The sequence below is a fragment of the Opisthocomus hoazin genome, chromosome 16 (assembly GCF_030867145.1).
Source record: "Opisthocomus hoazin isolate bOpiHoa1 chromosome 16, bOpiHoa1.hap1, whole genome shotgun sequence".
Taxonomy (NCBI): domain Eukaryota; kingdom Metazoa; phylum Chordata; class Aves; order Opisthocomiformes; family Opisthocomidae; genus Opisthocomus; species Opisthocomus hoazin.
In genome coordinates this window covers 15,481,791-15,506,402 of record NC_134429.1, presented here as the reverse complement: position 1 = coordinate 15,506,402, position 24,612 = coordinate 15,481,791, and the positions used below count along the sequence as shown (strand labels likewise).

Here is a 24,612-nt window from a genome sequence, read left to right as displayed (position 1 = left end):
TTTCCTTTTTGGGCATTTTCCTTTTTGGGCATAGAACTAGGTGTTTTAGTCCGTGCAGAGGTGCATTTTGGTGGAAAACCAGACCCTCCGGGTTGAAAAACGTGTAGCTCCACGTCGCAGAGCCGCCCGTCGAGGGACGGGGTGCGACGTGCGAGTCAGTTAACTTCTGCAAGCGGTGTAATATTTGCGACGAGCATTTTCTTCACTCCGTCTTAATTAAAGAGCTCTGCAACACCCCGGTGGGCGAGAAGGCGGGTGGCGTCGAGCCGAACCCCCCTGACGGCGGGAGTTTCGTTCGTGCCGTTCTCGGGGCGACATGGCCTCCCCGTTTCAGTGGAGGGAAGGATTTGGGGCAGCCGGGAGGATTCGGTGACGTCCGTCCCCGCTCCGGGTTGCCCATAGCTCTGAGCTTTGCAGCTGTGGCGGATAAACGGAGCTATGGGCTCCGCGGCAGGACCCTGACCTTCCTGTGCAGCCCCCCCTTTATTTTTTGCATTGTAACCCCTTTTTCAGAGCACCCTGTTTTTTTTGCAGCGCAGCCCCCCTTTATTTTTTGTAGTGCAGCACCTTGATTTTTCACGTAGCACCTTATTTTTTGCAGTGCAGCTCCCCTTATTTTTTGCAATGTCCCCCCTTTTTTTTCACAGCAGCCCAGTTTTTTGCAATGCAGCCCCCCCTTATTTTTTCATAGCACCCCGTTTTTCTTGCAAGGCAGCCCCCCTTTATTTCTTGCAGTGTAGCACCTTGATTTTTCGCATGGCACCTCGGTTTTCTGGCAGTGCACCCTCTTATTTTTTGCAACGTCACCTTCATTTTTTGACTAGCACTCCGGTTTTTGCAGTGCAGCCCCCCCCCTTTATTTGTTGCAATGTAACCCCTTTATTTTTTTGTAGCACCCCATTTTTTTGCAGTGCGGCCCCCCATTATTTTCTCATAGCACCCCATTTTCTTGGCAATGCATCCCCCCTCTTCATTTTTTGCAGCGTAACTCCTTTTTCGCATAGCAGCTCGTTTTTTTCACAGTGCAGCCCCTTTCTTTTTTGCAATGCACCCCCCTTTTTTTCAATAGCACCCCTTTCTATTCCGCGAAGTAACCCCTTGATTTTTTGCAGTGCACCCCCTTGGTTTTTTTGCAACATAACCTCCATTTTTTGCCTAGCGCTTCGCTTTTTGCAGTGCACCCCCCCCTTTATTTTTTGCAGCGTAACCCCTTTATTTTTTGCATAGCACCCTGGGTTTTTGCAGTGCAGCTCCTTATAGTTTCCCCCCGGTCACCCTGATATTTTTTCCTGGGTCACCCCGTTGTTTTCTCCGGGTCACCCGGGTATTTTTTCCCCCCGGTCACCCCGATATTTTTCCCCCGGGTCACCCCATTATTTTCCCCCGGTCACCCCGATATTTTCCCCGGGTAACCCCGATATTTTTTCCTGGGTCACCCCGATATTTTTCCCCGGGTCACCCCCTTGTTCCCTCCGGGTCACCCCGATATTTTCCGGCCGCCCCCGGCTCTGGCCGCGCGGCTCCCCCCGCGTAGGCGCACTCCGCCCCCCCCCCCCCCCCCCCCCCCCCCCCATGAGAGCGGGGCGTTGCGCGCCCGGCGCTCCGCCTCCCCCGCCGGGGCCGCGGCGCGCGCCCCGGGGCGCAGTGCGCCTGCGCGGGGGCCCCCGTGTGGCGCTGCGAGTGGCGCGGGGAAGGCAAAAAAAAAAAAAAGGGGGGGGGGGGGAAGAGCGGAGCCGCCAGAGGAGCGGGAGCGCGGGGGGGGGGGTGGGGGGGACGCCGCGCTGCCGCTGACGGAGGAGGAGGAGGAGGAAGCGGGAGCGAGCGAGCGAGGGCCGCGGCGGGGGGAGACCGGGAGGAAGGAACCCAGCGGCGGAGGGGGAGCCCGCCGTCCGCCAGCCGGCCCGCCAGGCAGGGGGCCCCCCCGGAGGGGATGGTGTCGTCCGCCGCCGCGGGGGGAGGCAGCCGGCGGCGCTGAGGGCGGCAGGGCCCCGCGGCGGAAGAGGCGGAGGGCGGCGAGGAGGAGGCGGCGGCGGCGGCGGCGGCGGGCGGCGAGCGGTGGCCGACAGCGCTGCGCGGGGGGAGGCGGCCGGGAGCCGGAGCAGGGGCGGCGGGCTCGCCCCGCGCCGCGCAGCATGGTGCGGGAAACCAGGCACCTCTGGGTGGGCAACTTGCCGGAGAACGTGCGTGAGGAGAAGATCATCGAGCACTTCAAGCGGTGAGTGGCGAGGGGAAAGGGGGGGGGGGCTCCGCGGGTCCTTCCCGCGCCTTCGGGTCGCGCTCCGCACCCTGCCCCCGCGGAGGCCGGGGCTCCCCGCTGCCCTCCGCCTGAGGAAAATACCGACAAAAAACCTCGTGAAAATGGGAAATAAAAGCTGGGGAGGAACGCGGGGGGACGGCGGCTCCCGCGGCCTGCGGAGAGGAGGAGGAGGAAAACAGACCGGCTGTAAATACCCCCCGCGCCATGGCGAGGAGCCTGCGGAGCGGGCCGGCGGCCTGGACCGACCCTGCCGGGAGCCCCGCCGCAACGGAGAGAAACCGTGGAGTAACGACGGCTAAAAATAAACCGCAGAACCCGGAGGAGCGGCGCGGCCGAGCTCGGCTTTCCGCGCGGGGCGGCTGCGCGCCGAGGGGGGTCGGAGGCAGCTGAAGTCTGGCCATCTTGCTTCTTCATCGCCTTTTTGTTTTTTAAATTGTGCAACGTTTGGAGGTTGTTTTTTTATTTTTCCCCTCCCTTTTTACTGTGTTTTGCTCTGTCTGGAGCCGTCCCGGCCCGGAGGATTCCCCCCCCCTTTCACGGGGGGAAGCGAAGCGCTGCTAAAACGTGACTGAAAAACCCACGGAGCAAACCCCGGCTCCCTCCACGCGGGAAGCGCTGCGGGCTCCTGAGCGCATTCTTTGGGGGTTGGTTGTTTGGTTGTTTTTTTCCTCCCTTTTTCTCCTTGCATAGATTAATCCCGCTCATAAGGAAGTAGTAGCTGTTTGCATGGTTGTATTTTTTTTTTTCCCCCCTCCTCCCTTCGTCTCTTGGTGCGGGGAGGAGGAGGAGGCTTCTCCCCCGCCGCCTCAGCAACACCTTTTTCCTCGGGAAACGCTCTCGCACAAACTTCATGCCCGGCACCCCACGCTGGAAGGGTTTTTTTTTATTTTTCTTTTTGAGGGAAAAAGAAGATTCCCAGCCCAGGGTGGCTGCTCAGCTCACGGTTGTTTTAAACCACCCCCCAGCCCCTCCGCCCTCCAAAAAAAGACACAAAAGGGGTGAATTTTGAAGCTTCCTTTAATCTTCCTGCGTTGGAAAAATGTCGGAGCGTCCTTAATAATGAGTCACGATGGGAAAAATAGATGCGGTGACACGGGGGGGGGAAGGTCCCCGCCGCTGCGGAGGAGCCGGGGGGGGCTCGCAGCCCCTTCCCCGCTGGCAGAGCGGCCCCGGCCGGTGCTGCCGACCGGGCTCTAAAATGGCGGGGGGGGGGGGGCCGGGGTCACCCGCACCCGCGGGGTTCCCCCCTGTCCTCCCGGCCCGAGCTGCGGCAGCAGCAGCACCCGCGTCTCGGCATCGCCAGCGCTCGCAACCTGCTCTGGTTTAATTCAGCTTGGCTTTTTATTTTCTGCCCCGAGTCGGCGTGCGGGATGGTGGTTCTGCCTTCGAGGTGGTTTGTCTTGTCCGTCAGTCCAGGTGACGTGACCCAGTGTTGTACAAAGGCAGGGTTTTTGGGGACACAAAACCCGCTCAGGGGTCGGTTGTTTAATTCCAGGCATGGCTAGCTGAAGGAATAGGCACTCAGAAGTGGAAATTTGACATTCCTGGGTCTGATTTTGTCCAGCCCTCCTCCTTTTGTAAGATGTATTAAAGCAGGGAAAAAGTTGCTATGGTACTGTTGCTTAGAGATGGATGGGAAAAAATGGCAGGCGCTGAATTGTTAATTACCTTTTTTTGTTGTTTGTTTTTTTTTAACCTTTATGAGTTTCAGTCGGAGGTTTGAGGAAAAGATCTGCAGCCAGGCAACCCCCCCCCCCCCCCCCCCCGTTTCTGCAATTTCTCTCTGTTTTTCCAAACTGATTTTTAACCGAGGTTTGTGTGTTTGAGCAAGGCTGATCTCACGCGGGTAAACACAGTTAAAATACGCTTCAGAACGTTTGGCCGTGGGTGCAGGTGCTTAATGCATGGGGGAAATGACACGCAGCCTGCGTGGCCCTTTTGGGGATGTAAACATCGAAATATTTGTGGCTGTAAGAGGGGGATATGTCGAGCCGGGTTTGGGGCTCGATGCGTAGGTGCCGTAGGTGGACAATGGAGCAAGGCTTCCTTTGTATGCTGGTGCTCGCCTGGGGGAAGGGACGCGTTACACTAGGATTGCGTGGCGTGGTGGTGGGGATATCCATAGGGAAGGCGGCTGGCCGAGCGTGGAGGTGGGATGGGGAAGGCTCCCTCCTTGGAAAGGACGTTTTAGTTCGGAGAGAAAGTCAGCTCGGATGGAGCTGGGCTTGGCGAAACCCAGTTCCCACCCATCCCCCAGCCTGAGAACAGGGTGAAGAGCATGCGGAGAGGCTGAGCCACAGCAGCGGGAGGAAGAATTTGGGGAAATACCGCGCAAAATCTCAGCTCCGAGGGCTGGGGAATAAGTGTTACCCCTAAAGCCTCTGTGCGACCCGCGGGAGTGTTTGTTTCTCCCCTTTGCTTAGGAAATACTGTTATTTCCATATTAAAGCCTCTATGCAAGCAGTCTTGCTGTTGCACAGTCTCTGCTAGGGGCAAGTTTGAGAAACACAACCATTTTGTTTCTAAAGAAGCAAAAATTCCAGGAAGACTCCTAAAACTTGCAACCCAGCAGACGTGTTCAATGTGGGGGGTTTGCTGCCTCCCCTCTCCGCCTGCAGTTAACCCACTAACTGTGGGAACCTTGCTTGGGTTTGCAGTCTCACAAGCAATTCTTTTAAGGAAGGAATGAAGATGAAAGAGGCATTTTGCAGAAACTGTATTTTTTTTGCAGAACACTCGTGATATGTTTTGTTTAATGTGAACTGAAATAATGCTCTCTGCTCGTGAATTCTCCTCTCAAATGAGAGAATATTGAGGCTGCTCTCACGAAATGCTGGCTTACGTGAGCAGTGTTATTTTTTTCCTTAAAAGCCCTGTTTTGAGTCGGTTGTCTGGATATTACAGGGGATTGCAAAAGAATGATTTTTATGTGTGTTTTAACAAGTTGAAGTTGTTACAGGCTTTCTGTACTAAACAGATACTCCCTTTTTAAGAACTTCTTTATGATGTGCTGTATTTTCTTTCAAATGAGTTGTTAAGGCATTCCCGAGTACAAAAGCAATTGGTGCCGGGGTTGGAGATCCGCTGTTAGGTTGGAATCAGCAGCAAATCTGTTTTAGGATGTGGGAGATGAGAGCTCAGCGCTCGGGGAAGCAGTGGTAGCAGTCGTTTGGGTTCACCTAATTAATGCTGTCTTGACTAGCAGGAAAATAAGTCATTCACCATCATTGAAACAGATGCTCGGCAGCTTGCAGAGCAAGGCGACTAAATATAGTAACAGTTGTCCCCAGCACAAGTGCTGGCCTTCCATATTTTTCCCGCCCTTCCATTTTCTTCCAGTTATGTGAAAGAACATGGCTTTGTCCCTTTAGTGGTGTTTTAAAGGGAAAGAGGAGTAAAAGCCTCTTAATTATGAACCATGTGACTTTGGTATGCCTTCTCCTGTTCCGTGGGAGAATTAAGACATTCAGAGTGGCAACCAAGTCCAGGAGAAGCCCTGGACTTCAGGAAAGAAATGTGCTCCTTTGCAATTGTTAGGAACAAATTGCAGACCAGAGCACTCTCGGAGAAGACAAATCACTGCTAAGGTTTTTTCTGGGGAAAATGGACTTTGTCTGGCTTCACCTTGTTCAGTTTTGAGGAGATGCATAGGGTATCTTCTGGAGAAGTGGTTTGGGTTTGAAACATGACTGCTCTGAGGAGTGGCTCTGAAAAAATACACGCATAGCAGCGAGTTGGTGTTTGTTTTCAATAACTTCTAGAAAACATTTGGTCAGTTTACATGATAATGTTTTGTCTTGATGGCTAGGAGTGTAAATTCAGCCTGGGAGAGTGAAATCTCTGTTCTTTCTGCTCCGGACATCACCCCGATGGGCTAAGGTGGAGTAGTGGGATGTTGGTCAGCTCTTCTACGGACTGTGTGTGCAGCAGAGCGGTTGAGAGTGCTGCTGGTGTGCTGGCTTTGAGCCCTGAGAAGAAAAACCTCCGTGCCTGTTTAGGGTGACGGCTGCTAGGACAGCACCATTTTGGGTGCCTTTTTCCCACGTCTGGCACCAGCAGGTCTTGTAGTACCTTTCCGCGCGAACAGGCTCGATTTAGAAGTAGTAGTGATCCTGTTTTTCTAGTAAAACTCTCAAATATGTTCCCAGCCTTTTATTGCTTATAATCGAGTACTAGTTCTTGGATATCACATAGGATGCAAACACATGGATGGTTATACTGAAGCAGCTTTGCATGTAGAGGTCTTTATCCAGACGCATTTTTATTTTACGAGAATACAGAAGTAAGGCTGCAGAATGAACTATTCTTCTTTTCTTTCTCGATTCGTATCATTTTTAAGTGACCTTTTTTCATAGATTATTTCATAGACGATTTTCATAGACTAGCCTTTTTAGTTCGGAGTCTTTGAAGGGAGGGGGAAGGTAAAATTTATGCCTGTGATTTGCTGAAGCAAGATCTACAATACTGGGCAGTATCAGGACTTGTTTGTGCTGCATTCTAGAAATATCTCCAGTAAGGTCATCTTAGTTTTGCAGAATGTAAAACGCAAGAAGATGATGGGAGGGGATTAGGGTGAGGGGATTAAATTAGTTGCCCAGAATCAGAAGGGAAAGAAAGGTGTGGAAGACACAAGGTGAGTCCTGCCTCCTCGAGTCTCGGTCGGTTCCTAGCGAAAGTCAGCCTCGTAGTATGTGTAGGTTCATCAGTCAGGTGCCTAACTGGGGAGATGGTGGTGCTGGTTCTGGTGCTGGCTCACATCTTTGTTTTCTGCTAGACCTCCTTGAATAGTTCTGTTCCTAATACTGATTCACCGGGCGCCGTAGAGCAGCCCAGGCATGACCTCGCGGTGCACCGGGGTTGTTGCCGAGCAGTGTCTGTCTGCAGCCACCTGCTTCTTCCTCCGAGACCAGGTCACCCAGAGGATGGCTCTTTGACCGTATAAGATTCATGAATCCTCTGGCTGCTCCAGATTCTACTTTTTGCATGCACTTGAGGTGGCAGCTTGTTGACACCATGCTGGCTGAGGAAATGCCTATATAATTATTTCAAAGAAACTTAATGAAAAGCCGCAAAGAGCATAGATTTGGACTGAGGTTCTATTAAGCGCTTTTATATGCTGAGCTGTGTTAGAAAGACAAGTCGATGTCACTTGGCTACACAGTTCTGTCATCTGCTGAGCCTTTCTGGCATTGTTTCTTCTCTGAAGTTTCTTCAAAGGTCGGGGCTGTGTTTATTTGTGATTTGATGAGAGCAGCTTCTGTTGTCGCAGAGAGCCGCTCCAAAGCGGCGTTGGCTTTTGGTATTTCTTGCCCTTACTCTGAATTCCTTTGGCACAATGATAAAGTAATCCTAGCGCCCTTTCTTGGAAGAAAGCAGACTTGTGTGTTGAGAACTTACCAGTCCTGGTGAGGCTTATGCCAGTGTTGAATCCATTCATCAAGTTAGAACAGGGAACGAGAAAAGGCTTACATTTGTTTTGTGATAGCCTTTTGCCTAGTTTTTTTCCCTCCTTGCTTTTTGTAGGACAGAAAGTCATGCCAAGTTCTCTGGCAAATGACCTTATTGCTGTCTTAAGGTGTGTCCAAAATTAGGTCCTTGTCTTCGCTGAGGGTGAAGAGGCGTTAGCTGGCTTTTCATAAAAAAGGAAGTAAATATCCAAATGAGCAGAGGGCAGGTTGCGTATTTTGGCCGAGTTGGTGAGTCAGGATGAACCTGGGGCTCCTTGGGAGTTTTGTTTTCATGAGTTGATGTGTTGCAACTTCAGGCGGTCGTGCTGTTGCGGTGGTTTCACACTGTTGTCAGCTTGTGAAGAAGAGGAGAAGATGTGTTCTGCACATGAAGACCCACCTGAGGAAGAACGAGTATCAAACCAAAATCTTCTGAAGATGTTTGGGAAGGGGTAAAACTGAGGGTCACCCCTCTTGGCTGGTTTGGGACTACTGAAGGGTTCGGGAGAGTTGCTGGCAACAGGCTGTAAGTTGTTAAGCTGCTAGTGGGGTAGAGACGTTCTGGTTTTGGTAGCTACCAAAAGTAGGCACTTGTGACATATTTTGCTTGTGTTTTTTATTAAGTTCAGTGAACTTGCTGAGGTCTGAGAATGCCCTGAAACCAAAGAGTGCAAGGACAAGCATTCCTAAACAATGAACTGAGGAATAAACTAGAAAATATGATTACTCTCTGTAATAAGATTTTGAGTTTAGCTGCATCTTCGACATGCCGATTTAGAAATCTCGTGGGAGGAATATGAGCCTGAAGATGGAAATTTACAGTGTACAACCAGCCTCCTGGCTTACCTTTGCACAAGTCTTTGTAGTGTTCTGAACAGTTAATGAAAATCAGACAAAAGCTGCTTGTTTTGGTTGCCCGAGGTAAGAAGTCAGTAGTGTTTCCCACCTTGTACACACTGGGGTAGCACAGGAGGTTTTGCCTTTCTGTCTTCCCTGGTGAGTAATGGCAGTTCTGGTCTCCTCGAGTCTGAAAGAACCTCTCCAACGCTGTTCTGCAGTAATACATTAAGATGTGATGACGACTTCTGCACGATGAATAAAACACAGCAACTGCTTTGGTGTCTGCATTTCCATAGTTATTGTTTAACCTACTAACACTGTAATCGTCCCATGCAATCTGTAAAGTCCTGCAGTGTGAAGATAACATCCTTTAATAAAAGAATAAACGTTGTTACAGACTCTTCATAAGTGTACCAGGATATATTCCAGGGCCTGCTACAATCTGATCTGGTAACAGGACAGTCTGAATATGGAGGCAGTGTCTCTGCATTGGGTTGAAACAACATCCTTTTCAGGACGGATTGTTTTGAAGTGTGTCCTGTAGCATTGCAGGCTGGCGCTGTACTATAGTTTGTGTATTTGTGCTTTGTCCGAGGTCCAAATGTTCATGGTGACTTGGGTGAGAATGCAGCAGAATTTGGATGTGAAAGGAACATCAATTTTCGGCTCAGGCAGACTAATTGTGGGAGAAGAGCAGCAGGCTCTCTTAATGACCAGTTTCTGTTTAAAGACCCAGACATCTTTTAAGAACAAAAGGGATCTTTCTTGCTTCCGTTTTTTTTCCCTTTTTAATTAAGCTTAGCAACTTAAAATTGAAAGCACTGTTTTTTAAGCACACTTAGATCTGAATCATGAGCTTCCAAATCTGGTCGAAGTGCCCCGAGTGCGCTCTCTCGTCTCAACACTGAAAAGCCAGCTAAGTCCAAATGTCTCTGGAAGGAGTGTGAATAGATGACCTGCACCGCTGTCTGCTGGGTGCCAGTGGTTCTCTCTCCAGAAGGAGACAATACTAACAGGGGGTGTGTTCCTCTTGGATATCCCTCTATCCAAATAGAAGATCTTGCATATCTCTTGTTATCTCCTGATGAGGTAGGAGGTCAGAGCTGGGTTCAAACCAAGTTCTTGTCACAGAGGTGATCAGGTACCCCGTCAAAGCTGGGTCTGGAATGATCTTTTAGCTCAATAAAAGAGTACTGCCAAATTGTAAATTTTTTACAATTTTTTTTTAGCAAGTGGGGAATCGCCTTCAGTTTTTCTTCAGGTACAAAACGGAGCCAGTTGTGTTTTCTGTCGATGGGATTCATTAAGAGTAACTTAATGTCCCTGTCACAGATTTCCCCAACTGCGGTGTACGTGTCTTGGGCGAGATGCTCGCTGCTTCCGTGCGGCACAAAGCACCGAGCTGTGGTCCATCTGCTCTTGCTGCTGGTGTGAATACCTCCCGTCCTCATTAATAGTGACGGCTGCCAAAAAACGCACAGAGGCTTATTTAAATGTTCTCTCTTTAGGCTCTCTGTGGCAGCTGCGGGTGACCTGTAGTAGTTAATAGGATAAAATAAGAAAAAAAAAAATCGCCAAGTTGTATGTCTAAAGTTAGTTGTCTTTGGAGGAAAAAAGTCTTCCGGCCTCATTAGCATCCTAACTGTGAGAAGAATAAAAGCTCAGGATGGATAAGTATCTCCCTTGTATACGTAATCAACGTCTGATTTAATTTCAGGGGATCTATGCTTGTATGTGTGAGACACTGCTCTTGGAAAGCCAGCTAAATGCGCATCTAGACAGCTAACGATCTGCACAGTAACCTCATTGTAATCAGAGTCTAAAGAAACCTTTGGTCTTTTGCTAAACTCTAAACCAACTTGTTGGAAGTAATAGTAGCAGAGAAGCTTTGCTACATTTAAAAAATAGAAATTACTTCAGCGCTGATGTTGTAGATGATACGCTGGTTGTGGGTGCGGTGAGATACGCCGGTTTTTGGCAGCAGCTGAGCTCAGGAAGCATCTCTTCCTCCACATCCATTCAGAGATTACAGGCCCTCGGTTGTACTGGCAGTTCACGCTCTTACCTAGGTCATGTTGGACTGATTTTTGAAAAGAAGCGTTTAAAGGTGAAGTTGCTCACCGAAACAGTGTAAAATCGGGAAGCAGCTTTGCTGGCAGTTATGGTGATGAACCCAATTGTGTGGTGGGTGGGATGCTGTATCTGGCTGATCCTTAGACCGCAGGAGGAGCCTGGTTGGTCTGGTGGTACTCATACACCTTGAGGTACGGGTCTGATGAGCCCTTTGGTGTGGGGAGGCCTCCTCTAGGTCAGCTGAAGTACCCTCACCCGTCATTGCAGTTGCATTCAAGCTAGCGTGTTTTCGGCTCCGCTTTGGAAAACCTTGACCTTGAGTTACACGAAAAGAAAAGCCATTAAAATCTGTCTGACGGAGGAGCTCAGTTGTAGAAAGTTTAAAGCCCTGGCCTTTGGAGAAGCTGTCTAGAGCACAGGTAGTCGCTGCAGGCAGAACACCCGAGTGTGTGCCCGGCGCTTGTCAGCGGGGTATTGGTTTCCCTGGGCTGGCTCCTGGCTCGTGCCCAGCATTGCGCTGCCGGTTGGTTTAGTCACAGGAACAAGCACTTTCTCCAAGGTGGTGGTAGCGGTGAGTCACGAACCAGCGAAATAACATTTGCACATCTGTATTTGGGTGACTGGCTGGTGTGGCGGTACAGGAGCGGCTGGCCCGCTTAAATACAGCGCTTCGTGGAGGAGGCCGGACTGGCTGGGAATGACTTCTTTTTCAGGGCGGTGCGACGTTTCTTCCTCTGTTTTCTTCCCTGGTTTTAAGATCGTAACCTTTTAGGAGTAGGTGAGCTTTTGGTGTTGGTGGCTTGACTGTGAGACCTTGGATCCGTGGCTGCTTTCTGTCAGAAATGGATTTCAAGTTGTTGAACCTGTTGGCTGAGTCGAAGCCGATCACTTGTTCAAACTGAGCTGTGGTTCAAGGGGGAAGAGCAATCCAGTCGCTTGGGATGGCCTAAGAGACCGCAGACAGATAAACTCTTATTTTCTTCTGAAATGCCATTTTCTGGAAAACGTGCAAAACCTTGGAGGAGAGGTTGTAAAGTTTGTGTTTCACTGGAGAAGCATGAACCAGTGAGCACCAAGGCTTATAAAGCCGTAAGATAATACATATTTGAAGTACTCTGCAGCGTAGCAGGGAGACCATAATGTTATGACTCTGCATTTTCGTCCATCTGCTGCCGAATACATGCAAAGCAGGGCTTGGAGAAGCAAAACTGAGATGGGGAATTACCCTTTCATGTAAGAATGAAAACCTTGATTAATCAAGAGATTCCCGTACAGTTGCCATGCAGCGCATTCTTAAAGTCGAATCCAAACAAATCCTAAAATCAGTCACACAAAAGAACAGGCTTGAGCAATTCCTGTGCAGAAGCCATTTAATGTAGCCTATCACCACTGGTGTTTTTGAAGCAAATCTGCAGATTATGCTTTAAGCTGGAAGAAAAAATGCCCTGGAGATGGAATTCAGCAGCTCTGTGTCTAGCATGTAGTAACATGATACTGCGCATCTGTGTAGGTTGGAGGATAAAGAATCACAGCGCATCGTACTTGATACAACGCAGACGTACATGCAGAGTTCCTACAGATTTTTGTAACCTCTTCAGGCTTCTATGAATAGTTGTGTTTATTCTTACCTGCTTGGAGAGCAAGATGGATGTGATCTTGTCATGCATACGCATCCTCCTTAATCAGTTTTGAATCTGTTAGCCAGTTTCAGCTGTACTTCAGGGCGAAGGGGGTGCTCACAGTCTCAGAGATACAACGTTCCTTTGAGTTTCATGAAAACAAGCAGTTTTAATAGAGGAGAGAGACCTGATTAGTGGCCCCATGGAGAGAAAAGCTGCAGTGAGAGTGCAACCCTTATTAGACATTAAAGAATCCACATGGGAGAGAGGTGTTCCTGACCGTGGGAAAAGCTGCAGTGGGAACTGGCACTTATTGGACGCTGGAGAATTCGACCTCAAGACATGCATCCATAAAAAATGAGTCTTCATTATTTCTACTCACAAAGCCACTTTGATTTCTTTTTTTTAATAATGTGTATACCAATAAGCCCTGCTACGGCTGCTTGTGTGCTTTTCCTTAATTGTACAGAAGTGGCAACTACGAAGAGTTCCTTAATAACAGAGCTTCTGCCTCTTTTCTGGCTAGCCGAGGTGGCCGTGTGAACGAGAAATTTGTATTGTTCAGCTGGATTTACACAGCTTTGACTCAGTAATTTTGCGTTAAGCCCTTCATTAGAGTTCGGTCAAGATTTGCCTTCTGACTGCAGCCTGCGGACAGCCTGATGCAATGCTGGGTCCGCCTGACGTTGCAGGCAGTGGAACTGCTGACTTGGGCGCAGATATTAAATGCAGCCCAGCTAGATGCTGCTGAGGTCAAGCGGAGGCTGTTTTTTTATTCCTGCAGCTTCGTGTAATCCCGGTGTCCAAAGCACGGATTCATCTCCCCCTCTGTCGTCGCCGTCGGGTTGCTAGGACCCCGTTTGAGTGCTGTGCGTGTTGTGGGGGTGTTGCAGTGGAACTGCTCTATATCTCAAGGAATGGGTGGATCTATATTCACGTTTCACCTGATGCATACACACTAGAACAGCTTATGTGTGGCAAAATTTTTTGTTGTAGGAGTTGCAGAAAAATTCCCTGCTGCGTTCACTACTGGAAGAAGTAGTTGCCACCGACTGTAGCAACCATGAACAAACGGTATTAAATACTCTGTTTCTTCCCTCTCTGTTGGTACATAATAATTTCATCTGTATATTAATACCTCAGCAGTATCCAAACGCTGACTTTGCAATAAAGACATAAATAAAATGTCTTAATTGAGAATCACTCTTACTTTGTGTCTTAAAATGGGGCATTCATCTGAGCTGTAAAGCAGGAAGCAAGCGCTTATTTCAGTTTAGAGTTATCTGCCAGACTATCTGATACGTCGAGCATGTTGCTCTTAAAGAGCAGAGGTATCAGAAGTATCAGTGAATGTGCCTGTGCTAGCTTTTTAATTTCCTACTTTGTCATCTCTTAGGGAGGGATTATGAGCGTAGACAAAGCCCTCGCTGTTTTCAGTGCGTGGCAGGAACACGTGCTGTATCTCATTAACAAACCCCCCGTTTGTAGTCGGACTTGGGAGATTTCCCTTTGAGTGCTGTTGGGGGCTAAAGGGAGCTGCACAGTCTAAGCACGATCTGGGTTCGAGTAATTTGGCCAGTGGGGTAGAAGGGGAGAGTGAGGACCATCGTGTTGAGGCTTCACCCCGGTCGTGTAAGCGGTCTGACTGAGCTCCATAACCTGGTTGATGGTTTCTGCTCCTGAATTTTGAGGTTTCCCTGAAGATCTTTATTGCTAGGAGGAGAGCTGCAGAGAATGCCCTGAAGAACGTTGTTTTTCTCCCCCCAAAGGTCGCAGAGCCAATAAAGATCACTCTAAACAGGTTTTAAAGTGTCTCAGATTGCAATCTAGAAAATTACGGGAGCTCAGTAATTAGGGCATGTTTCTGAATCATTGCTGTCACAAGGTCTGTTCTCGGTATGGCTTGAAAACCAGCGCTCCTTGTGATACGAGGAGCTTTTATTTTGCCTGGCTTTGGGAAGGTAAAGGTTTTGAAAGCCTGATGTCATGTGGATTTATCACTCACTGATGAGCTTTCCTGCTCGTGATCATCCAGAACACTATCCTGGCAGCTCACGATGGCTTATCATTATAGAAACAGCAACTTTGTGCCGAGAAAGGTAGAATCAGAGAGGCATTTAATTTGTTTTATTTTTAGCCGTCTTTAACGTGATGTAGCAGCTGGAGATAAGGAGAGCCAATACTGTACACTGCATCTCTTCCGGAGGCTGCTGGAAGTGCTCCATACGTTGCTGGCAGCCTTTGTGCCGGTACCCTCACCCTAGTGGGTTTTGTCACTTAAAGTTTTTTTTTTCAGAAAACTGGGGGAAGGTCGGGTGTTTGGAGGAGTGTTACGAAATGGTGCTGTCAGGCTCTTCCAAGGGTGTGTGCACGTATGTATATTAGATAAATGTTCATAGTATTTTCACCACAATCTCGAACAGCCAGTTTTCAGTTTTCAAGATAGAACTGAAACGCGTATGCGTTGATGCAAGGAGTTTCTGGTGTCCTGAGTGTTGTGGTGTGCCAGCTCCCTGCACAGCCTGGTCTGGTACCCTTGGGAATGAAGGCTCCTGTCTTCAGCCGGCTTTGGGTCGAGCCCTCAGTAACGAGACGTCGCATGGAGTTGTTCATAGTAAATACTGATTCTGGTCTCCCCTAAGTGCAGCTGCTAACGAAGGCCAGTGCCCATGTGTATATTGCCATATTTGTCATTAAGCGTTTGAGATAGCGTTTGACAAATTCTCTGGGGTTGAGTGACAGACCTACAGAGACAAGCGATTGTGACTCATCAGGGGACAGCTCTCCAGGTGTGTTAAAGTGGATTTTAAGTGTAGTTTTCCAGGACTCTGGATTTCTGCTTGTTGTTTATATCAAGATACGTGTCATGGTTTCACCCCAGCTGGCAACTAAGCCCCACACAGCTGCTTGCTTACTCCCCCCCGGTGGGATGGAGGAGAGAATTGGAAGAGTAAAAGTGAGAAAACTCTTGGGCTGAGATAAAGACAGCTCAATAGGTAAAGCAAAACAAGGGATTGGTTTGCTGTTTCCCGTTGGCAAGCAGATGTTTGGCCGTCTCCAGGAAAGCAGGGCTCCACCGAGCGTAATGGTTACTTGGGAAGGCAAACGCCATCACTCCGAACGTCCCCGCCTGCCACCTTCTTCCCCCAGCTTTATGTGCTGAGCACGAGGTCCTGTGGTGTGGAACACCCCTTGGGTCAGTCGTGGTCAGCTGTCCCGGCTGCGTGTGTCCGCCCCCAGCCTCCTGTGCATTATTTTCACCCAGCCCTGTGCACGTGCTGCTTTACGGTCTGTTGGTGGTTTTGCTGTCTGTTAGAGGTCAGTTATTCTGTTTATAATAGGACCCAAACCCAATAATGCAGTCTGTGCAGTTTTTCATACCTTTAGTTTAGATTCCTTTATTCTGCAGCCTCTGTAAGCTCGCAAGTCCTCCTTCCATGCTAGGCACGTGATGATGTTTGACCAGAGGTTTTGCACTGGTACTCTGCGTTGCTTGAAGCAGAGTGTCGTTCCAAAGACCTGTGCAGCTCGGGTCTGAAGGTGGTGACGTACAGTCTCCTGTCACTCTTGATAGGAAATTCCCTTTCTAAAAAAAAATTTAGAAGTATGTAAATATTTTTTGAGGCAGGTAAAGTGTGTGGCTGTAATGAATATCAAGCATGGAACATGGTGGTATGTAATTTTATTAGGCCAAGCAAGTTATAACTATTATATGGTGTATTTTATTTATTATAGTGATGGCCTCATTATGATCAATTACAGTGCCTTACTCTTTGCAAATGCCTATGTAAAAACACAGGTCCCTTTGCGTTACTGACTTAGGAACTTCCACAGCGGTGAATACGAAACACTGCTTTTGGGGGTGGTATGGAAGGAAGACTCACCGTGAGGTTCGTGTTGTGAGCTGGTGATACTGGAAGCTGGCGCTTAGCTCACAGAAGGGTTTCCTCGGGGTAGCTGTCACCATGGCTTGGTGTCCCGCTGCTAGTAAGACTGCGGTGAGTTGAATTTGCTGCTCTTCTGGGCGTGTTATTTTGTGTATTACATGGATGGGAAGTACATGCATGTACTAGTGTGGTGGGCCAGGTTCTTGGACGGTGAAGCGGATGTCCATGGTAGCCAAAAACCCCAGAGCTGATGTGAATGGAGTTCACCAGACGTCGGCAGCCTGGCTAAAAACCCCTGCGGAGCTGGTGACAGCAGCCTCCTTCATGACAGCTTCAGCACTGGCACATCTTGCGTTTCCCTGTGTCTGGAGCAGATCTGCTTTGTGCGGGCGGAAACTCAGGACCAGAGTGGCCCCTAGCACGGGGTATTGGACTGACCTGGAGTTACGAATAAGGAGAAGAGACGCAGACATCTGGAGAAGTTTTATTTCAGGTCACATTATTTTGTTATGAAATAACAACAAAGCAAGAGGAGTGCGATTGGCCAAGAACAGCTTCAAGCTGTGCGAGCGTTTTACTGAATAATGCAGGCCGGGGCTTGCCTGGGTTATATAATAATGGAGGAGGAAGGGCTCTGAGCGTGGCACGGAAAAATCATCCCTGCTTTTCAGATGGCTGAAGATAATCTGGCTTTAGTCAAAGTGAATCCAAGTGAATCCAAAATATTCAGGTGTCCTGCTGTATCAGGACGTCTTGTCAAATCATGCTCTTAATGAGCGGTGCAGAAACAAGCACAAAAAACTCCTGTGTTGCTTTTGATCTTGCAGTGTGTCTCGTGTTTAGTAGTATCTGGAGCATAGCGTTGTGCCGGCTTCTAAATAAAAATATGGTGAAGTTGTTGTAGACCAGGATGTAGCTGACCTGCAGGATTCCGCAGTAATGAAAATGGTTGGCTGGAAAAGGTCTTGACAAGCTCGGTGGGAGGTCAACATGAGAAACGAGGTAGTGTGCTTTAAAGTGGGATTCAGTTTAAATTAAAACAGTGAATCTCCCTGATTTTGACCTCGCTTTTCTTATTGCATATAGAGGCTAATCAGTTTATAAAATACTGTGGCTATGTGGTAACACTTGCTTACTAAACATTTGTTGGCCAGTGATCTCATAGTCCCTCCTTTGTTTAAAACGCTTTTGCTTGGGAATAGCAGAGACTGTGCAGAAAAATGGATGTTTGGAGTAAGCACCCGAGGAGAAATGGTTAATTAGAACTGGGCAGGCGAGGGTGCAGGGTGCTGACGCCCGCGCAGGGAAGGCTGCAGGGCGAGGGGTGACTTTGGCTGTGTCTGGGTGACACGTCGCCCTGGGGAGGAGGAACCGGCCGGCCGTGCATTGGCGGAGGCTGCGTTTCCCAACCGGCCGCGCTGTCTGCTGGTACCAGAGGAAGAGCCGGGGAGGAGGAAGGGCTGGAGAGCGAGAGAAACATGCCGAGCAGCCATGCCAAGAGCCCAGAGACATTTCGGCTGCTTGATTATAGAGGTGCTTTGATCTATAGTGAATAAACCGATAATGCTTAAATTATGAATTCCTTTTCTTTGTCTGAAAGGCTGGATTAATGGGGCTTTGTTCGAGCAGTGATTATCGAGCAACTTTTTTCTTTTCTGAAAGGGCCGCTAGATTTCTGTTTACAGCTGGGTGCTGCGATCGTGCTGTGCTGGTGGAGGGGCTCGGTGACATAACAGCTCTTGCACCTCCTCGTCTCCTCTGCTGCTGGTTGAACTGTAAACCCCTCTGAAAATAACGGCCTCGGCCGCCTTCGTTACAGTATGGAGCTAATGATTAATCGGCCTGACTTGCAGACGGGAAGAGGCACTAAAAGCCTTGTTTTGGTTAGGGTCTGCGGATTCGGAGCTGAGCGAACGAGCCTCTTTGTTTTCTGTTCAGTCTGCCAGCGGTTGCAAAATGCAGCCTTCTTGGAAACGGCTGACGCACAGGTATAAAGATACGAGGAGGGGGTTGAGAGGAGCCGCTCTGAACGTTACCAAAGGTCGCGGCGATCCCCCCCTTGTCTTTTCTCCCCTCTTCCCAGCCCTCGGGATCTGGACAAAGGTTGCTCCTCGGAGTGGGTTTGCCTCCATCTTGCCTCAACGTGCGATCCGCGTAATGAAACGCGGCGTTGTCACCGCCTCGCCTCCCCCGGCCCTCCAGAGAGCAGCGTTTTTTCTTGTAATGTATTATTCTGCTGCAGTAAACCCGTCTGGTGATGCAGCACTGCAGATCTCCCCTCCTCTCCCCTCGATGCGGTCCTCCTCCCGGCAGCATCTGCCAAGACGGGAGCAGCTCGGAGAGACGCCAACGGGTGGGGCTGGGTCGGATCACCAGACAGATTAATCTTCACGGTGGGGGACCGAAGGATGTGTGTAATCAGAGGACCGTGTTGGGGCACGGAAAATGCAAACCTTCCTCTCCCAGCAGCTGTCCTTGAATACTCGGGGCTCTCTCCTTCGCGTTTTTCTTTCATCCCCCCCCCCCCCCCCTTCTGCTCCCTTTCTCCTCCCCCCATCTGCCTCCCTTGCTTTCAGCAAAGACGATTGTCACAGATTATCCTCGGGGCTTGTCAAGGGTATGGTGCAGGACACCGAGGCACAGTGTGTATTTATGTATCTGGATAACGGACGGATTAAAACGCGCTGTCTCCAAGTGGGGTGATTTAGGACCATGGCTGCAGTGTGGTACAGTAACAGCCTCCCCCGTCCATTCCTGGGGTGGGGGGGAGGGGAAATGGCAACCAAAGTACACTTTTCCCAATATAAAAATTAAGCTCCGGCTGCAAGAGTTGTGCGTTTGCTGGGTGATTTTGTTGGTACACGGGGAGCATATTACGTCAGTGTGCTGTGTCTTCTGCGCTTTCTGGGCAGCATTAGCTCGAATATTTGAACATTTTAACACATTTCTGGATCTTCTGCAGCAAAAAGAAAATAATAGAGGCCTGTGCATATGTTGTTATAACATGTATGTGTTAGGATTTCAGAATTAGGAAGAATTGTCAGGACGGTGAGTGGGAAGAGCCTTTCAGAGCCCATTTCTGAGGTAGCTGGCAGGCAGCACTTCAGACGGACTGGGCTGTGGTGATCAGAAGGTCAATCAGGAGTTTAGGGTTTTTGAGTAGTGCTAAGATACTATTCCTCTCCCACTACCCGAAGATTGTAGACAAAGTATGGGCTCGTGTTGCCAGAAACTGAATGTGTAAACAGTGAGCAAAAGGAAAGTACATGTTCTGACCAGTCACTTGTGTAACTATTTAGAAGAAAAATTCAGTGGATATGGGAGTTAGAGCACTCTGTCCTATGACAATATCTTTGCTGTCTGCAGAGAACTGGCACTGAAATGCATGTTAAAGGGTGATGCTAACTAGGATACCTAATTATTTTTCGTATTTTTCATCATGTTCATTCATGGCATGAACATTTCAAATAGGTTCTTTCCTGTTTTCCTTCCCCCTTCTTCCTTTCCCGTTTCTTCTCTCTTTACATGTGCCACATCCAATTGGCCATTATTTTTTTGTCACGCAGATTTTATTCACCATACCCTGGACTCTCCTGATCTTTCTAAATCTTGCCTTCAAGGTGAGATAACCTTATCCAGCCTCGGGAGAGTGCAAACTGCGAGAAGTATGTTTCCTGCTGTACCATTCACCATTATTTGCTCCTTGCAGCTTTTAATTAGAATAAAAAAAAAAGGAGCAGTGAATCAGTTTGGTATTACAGGTTAGGAAACTTCCGAGAATTTGACGTCACTGTGCTGCACCCACAAGTACAAAGGCGGCAGGCTCTGCTCTGGACAGCTGAGAGGCACGAACATGTCCCGTGGGCGACTGTGCCTCTTCAGGCCTAACTTTCACTGCCTTGAAGGACGCTCTTGTTTGTGCACGTATTCCTTAATGGACAGTGCCCTGTGTTTGGGGGAGTATAAACCAGAGGAAAATGAGGTCTAAATCCAAACCAGATTATATATCAAGTGTAGTAGGTCAGGTTGGAATGAGAAGCCAGCAGTCAGCGAGGCAGGTTTTTCAAATCGTATTTAAGGATTAGTCATCCAACAACAGTGACAAAGGTGTAAGGAAGGTGTGTGGAAAGCCATGCGTAAAACGGAGTCGGATGCAAGTTCTGACAGCATTTGCTCCTCAGACAGGGAACTGTATTAGCTTTCTTCCTGCACGTAAAGTTGAAAACAGCTTTTCTTGTTCAAGATCTGTTCACATCTGTTCAGCATTGTGCTGCCTTTGTGAATAGAATTTTTTTGCAATAATTCTTCATAGAGTTCACAAATATTTCTTGATTAGTTTTTTATTTGTGCGTCCCTTTCCCATTTGTCAGTACATTCGAAAATACGCTTTTAGCCTCTTTTTGTCATGGATTAACAACTGCAGTTAAAATGTTGCTCAGAATCGCTTGGCTGAGAGAAATGAGTAACCAAAATGCGACCTGCAGTTCTCGGCTATTTTAAACGTTGCCGTGTTCGTGCTTCCCATTTTATCCTTTCTTGCTATGCGCTGATGCAAGTTATTTAAAACATTTTTGCATCTTGTTTTCTGTGTGCACAAACGTGTTTGTTTTTATTTTCTTTAGGCAGACATTTACTCATCCGTAAGTGCCTGCCTTGCAATTACTTCACGTATATTAAGTAGGGTGGCGTCACATTCCCGTCAGCTTTCCTCGGTGTGCCTGTTGTGCGGTTTGGTCTGTGGGGGGATGCGAAGTGGCACCCCGGAAGCACCCCGCTCTGCGGGTCGCGCTTCAGAAGTGTCCTGTGAGGCTGTCGTAAAAAAAGGTGTCTGAGATCAGGAACGAGGATTGGGATGAAGACTCTTGTTCTAGTGCTGAATGGATTAAATATAGATCAGAGTAGTGGAATTGCTGTGTCAAGGTCATTTTTTTCTTAAGAAAATCATCGGGATGTCTTTATTTTTACTTGTTGTGACACAGTTTTGTTTTAGTTATGTCTTGCTCGCCAGATTAAAAATGAGAAGGGCTGCTCTAATTGCGAATACCTTTCTATTTCTTCAGCTGCTGTTGCTCTGCTATTATAAAAAGGGTGATCTCATGATAGGCTAACCAAAAGAGAGGAGTTTTAAATAGAATGATGGAAAATTTAAATGGCTTTTTCCCTCTCTCTGAAAATGTGTCTTCCAACCTCTGCCTTGCTTTGAGATTGATTTTCCTGCCGTTCAGGAAGGGCGAATGGTTTGAAACTGATGTTGATTTTGCAGGAGGCAATGTGATCTTTTCCTGCCGGCACTAATACATGTGCTCTGCTTTGCTTTTCTTCCAGATATGGACGTGTCGAAAGTGTCAAAATACTCCCTAAGAGGGGGTCGGAAGGCGGAGTGGCAGCGTTTGTGGATTTTGTGGACATCAAAAGTGCACAGAAGGCACACAACTCTGTCAACAAAATGGGAGATAGAGACCTACGGACGGATTATAATGAACCAGGAACCATTCCCAGTGCTGCTCGGGGATTGGATGATACAGTTTCCATAGCATCTCGTAGTAGAGAGGTTTCTGGGTTCAGAGGAGGTGGGGGGGGGCCCACTTACGGCCCCCCACCATCGCTTCATGCACGGGAAGGACGTTATGAGCGGAGACTTGATGGGTAAGTGCCAAGGTTTCTCTAGGCAGGTATTTTGTATTTGATATGGTGAGAAACACAAACTCGTATCTAGGGCCCCCAGATGGATTTAAAATTTTGGGAATTATCTATGTTTCCTATTTTGGGTTGGAAACGGAAGTGATTTCTATCCCAGTGGCTGGTACCTTGTGGATCCATAGAGGATGTTTTCTGCAGCTGGTTGGATATCTACACTTGAAATAAGGTGGTTTTAAGATGGAAGATTGCCTTTGGCCAGCATCGATATTGGAGTTACTCTTTTCTAGAAGTAACGATTCCATTTCTTGGATAATATTAAGGCCTTGCTCGGATGTATCCCTGCTGCCAGATGGAGCTATCTTACTCTACAACATGTGGTGAAGTTCTGTATGGAGTATCTTCGGAATACCTAGAACCTAAAATTCTGTGCAAGCTTGATACCTAGTTCTCAGTTCTCACTATACGCAGTTGGTATGTTAATTGGATTGTCACCACAAAATTTCTAGTTGACTTTAATGATGCAGCCCCTTGGATTCTACAGACAACACTTAGCCATGGAAATAACGCTTGGATGGAGAAGACCGAAGGCAGCTTGTGATGTTTCCATTTTGGATCTACATCATTTCCAAGTTATTGGGATTATTCTTTCTGATGGTATTGGCAAAAAGAGATGATGGACATTACTAAATTTTGGAAATTATAGTGTTTTTTTTAATGCTGGGATAAGAACTACTGCCTTGAATTTATTGGATGGTATACTTTCAAGACGCCAGTAGCCATGGGGAGTGGATTACTATCTAGTCCTTTAAAAAGCTCTTTGCTACTCCACATTAAACATACTTTAGTTTTAAGGACATGGCGCAAATACCAGTTTGTGGATACGCCAGTGAGAAATGACTGGGCTGGATGGTTACAAAGGCGGCTAGAGGATGCCTGCTGGCCAGCAGCGATGAGTGCCCTCGTGCATTGGGTGATCTTCTACCAGCTGCTTGATTCAGACATAGGGCTGGAAATTAAAATAATGGATCTATTTAAGTGCCTACTGTCTCAAGAAAGAAGTCTGGGGGTTTCAGAGTTACGGTTTCAGTCTGGGACTACTTCCTTCCAGTGGAATTTTTTTTTTGTCTTGTCACTAAGATTTTTTTTTTTTTCTTCTTGTTGGTTCATCTAAAATATCATTTGACACCCTTGCCCATTAAGAAGGTGGATTACCCCTGTAAGAGGGGCCAAAATTGGGGAAGTTATGTTCACAATTCTCTCCCTAGATTTAATTGGGAATATAGGTCGTGTTTCCACACTTGGAAAAGGTTGGTATGTCCTGCCCTGTGTATATTAGCCCCTCTCCTAACCCAAGTCAAACCCTCTCTTTCCACTAACTCCAGTAGTACTTAGTACTAATAGATAAATCAAAAAAGCACTGTAGCCATTAGATTTTCAGCTCTGCTAGCTCCTCTGTCTGTCTTCTGTGTCCTTTTCATGGATAAGGACTTTGTTCTTTTATGTCAGCTATATAGCAGTAACCCTCTAGAAAATACTGCTTTTTCTCTTACCTCATTAAATCAGCTTTCACTGATTAACACTTTGTAGGATGCTAAATGCAATCGTTTATAAAATTGTTGATCTTGGTCCTTCAAAAGGGGGGAAAAAAAGAGACACGTTTCTGTGCCAGATCCTGAAATATCTTTCAAAGTGCCGTTGTTGCAAGCAGGAGATAATGAAAATAGAAAAGCAACAATGAATTTCAGGCAGATATATAAGTGAGTGACATTCTGTTGCAGTGGTTAGGTAGTGTCTTGTGTACCATTTGAGAGAAAAAATGTACGCAAAACATGAGCTAGCTCTGTAGAAAGCTTGAAAGTGAGTTATAATTTAACAACAGAGGATGAATATATTTAGAGGATTAAGGATGTAGTGATTCATTGGAGAAGGAATGGAAGGAACTTCCTGAAATGCTAATCGAAAAAGATTCAAATCCCATTTGCAGTTTATAATAGGTACCTGAAATATTTCTGCCATTTTAAATAGAAGACAGACCTGTGATGCAGGAGAGGAGGAGGAAGCACAAGGCAGAATTGGGTTATTAGGATTCAGGCGATTGAAGTGACTAATAATTGATTCTAAAGGAAGAATCCGAGAGAGAAGGCTGGTAAGAAAAATAGAAACAGGATGAAATGTCCTTCATGAGATGGATAATTAAATTTTTAAATTAACTTTGGCTACCCTGACATATTTAGAATTTTGCAAGTATTTTTTAAATATTTAACGTAATCATGCTTTATCTTTCATTTTGCAGACATAGCTTAGACATACCGTCCTGGTACTTGTCTAAATTAAGACTGCTAAACTATTTGTAATGTTCTTTTATCTGTTAGTTTTACTGTCTCTTTATTTGAGAGATCACACTAACTTTCTGAGAACATAGAGCCTTTCTCAGTTGACATACAAAATGTTGGAAATGCTGAAACAAAATGGACAGTAGCTAGTTGAAAGTAGTGTGCTTATGGAGATAGATTCTGTGAGTGCAGGAACAATTGGAGTCTCAACAAACAAAAACACCTACCGAAAAATCTCATTTATGCTCCTTGTGTAGGGTCTTAGTATTTGTTGGGGGCCTGCAATCCTTGCACATTTTTAAGTATTCTGACATTAGTGACCAAGGTATTTCTTTAGGATATGCAGCTTTGACGAGAATTTAGCAGTCTGCTAAAAGCAAAATTCCCTCTAAGAGGATGAAATATTTTAGAACAGCAACAAGAAACGCCCGTAATTTTCTGGGTCTTCTCTATGGGTTATGCTACCCCTTTTGAAAGCAGCTTTTTACCTCTGGGTCATGCTTTGCACGGAGGCTT

At 47.5% G+C, this 24,612-nt stretch overlaps 1 protein-coding gene across 5 annotated transcripts in view; it reads left to right on the top strand.

Annotated features, from left to right (window-relative positions):
* Positions 1-2,058: 2,058 nt before the first annotated feature.
* SPEN (spen family transcriptional repressor) overlaps positions 2,059-24,612 on the top strand; it is a 67,763-nt gene continuing 45,209 nt past the window's right edge. For all 5 annotated transcript variants that reach the window (XM_075437102.1, XM_075437099.1, XM_075437098.1 and 2 more), the window contains exons 1-2: positions 2,059-2,215; positions 21,449-21,769. In XM_075437102.1, the coding sequence (XP_075293217.1) occupies positions 2,133-2,215; positions 21,449-21,769 (404 nt within the window). In that variant the 5' untranslated portion in view covers positions 2,059-2,132. The remainder of the gene's footprint in view (positions 2,216-21,448; positions 21,770-24,612) is intronic.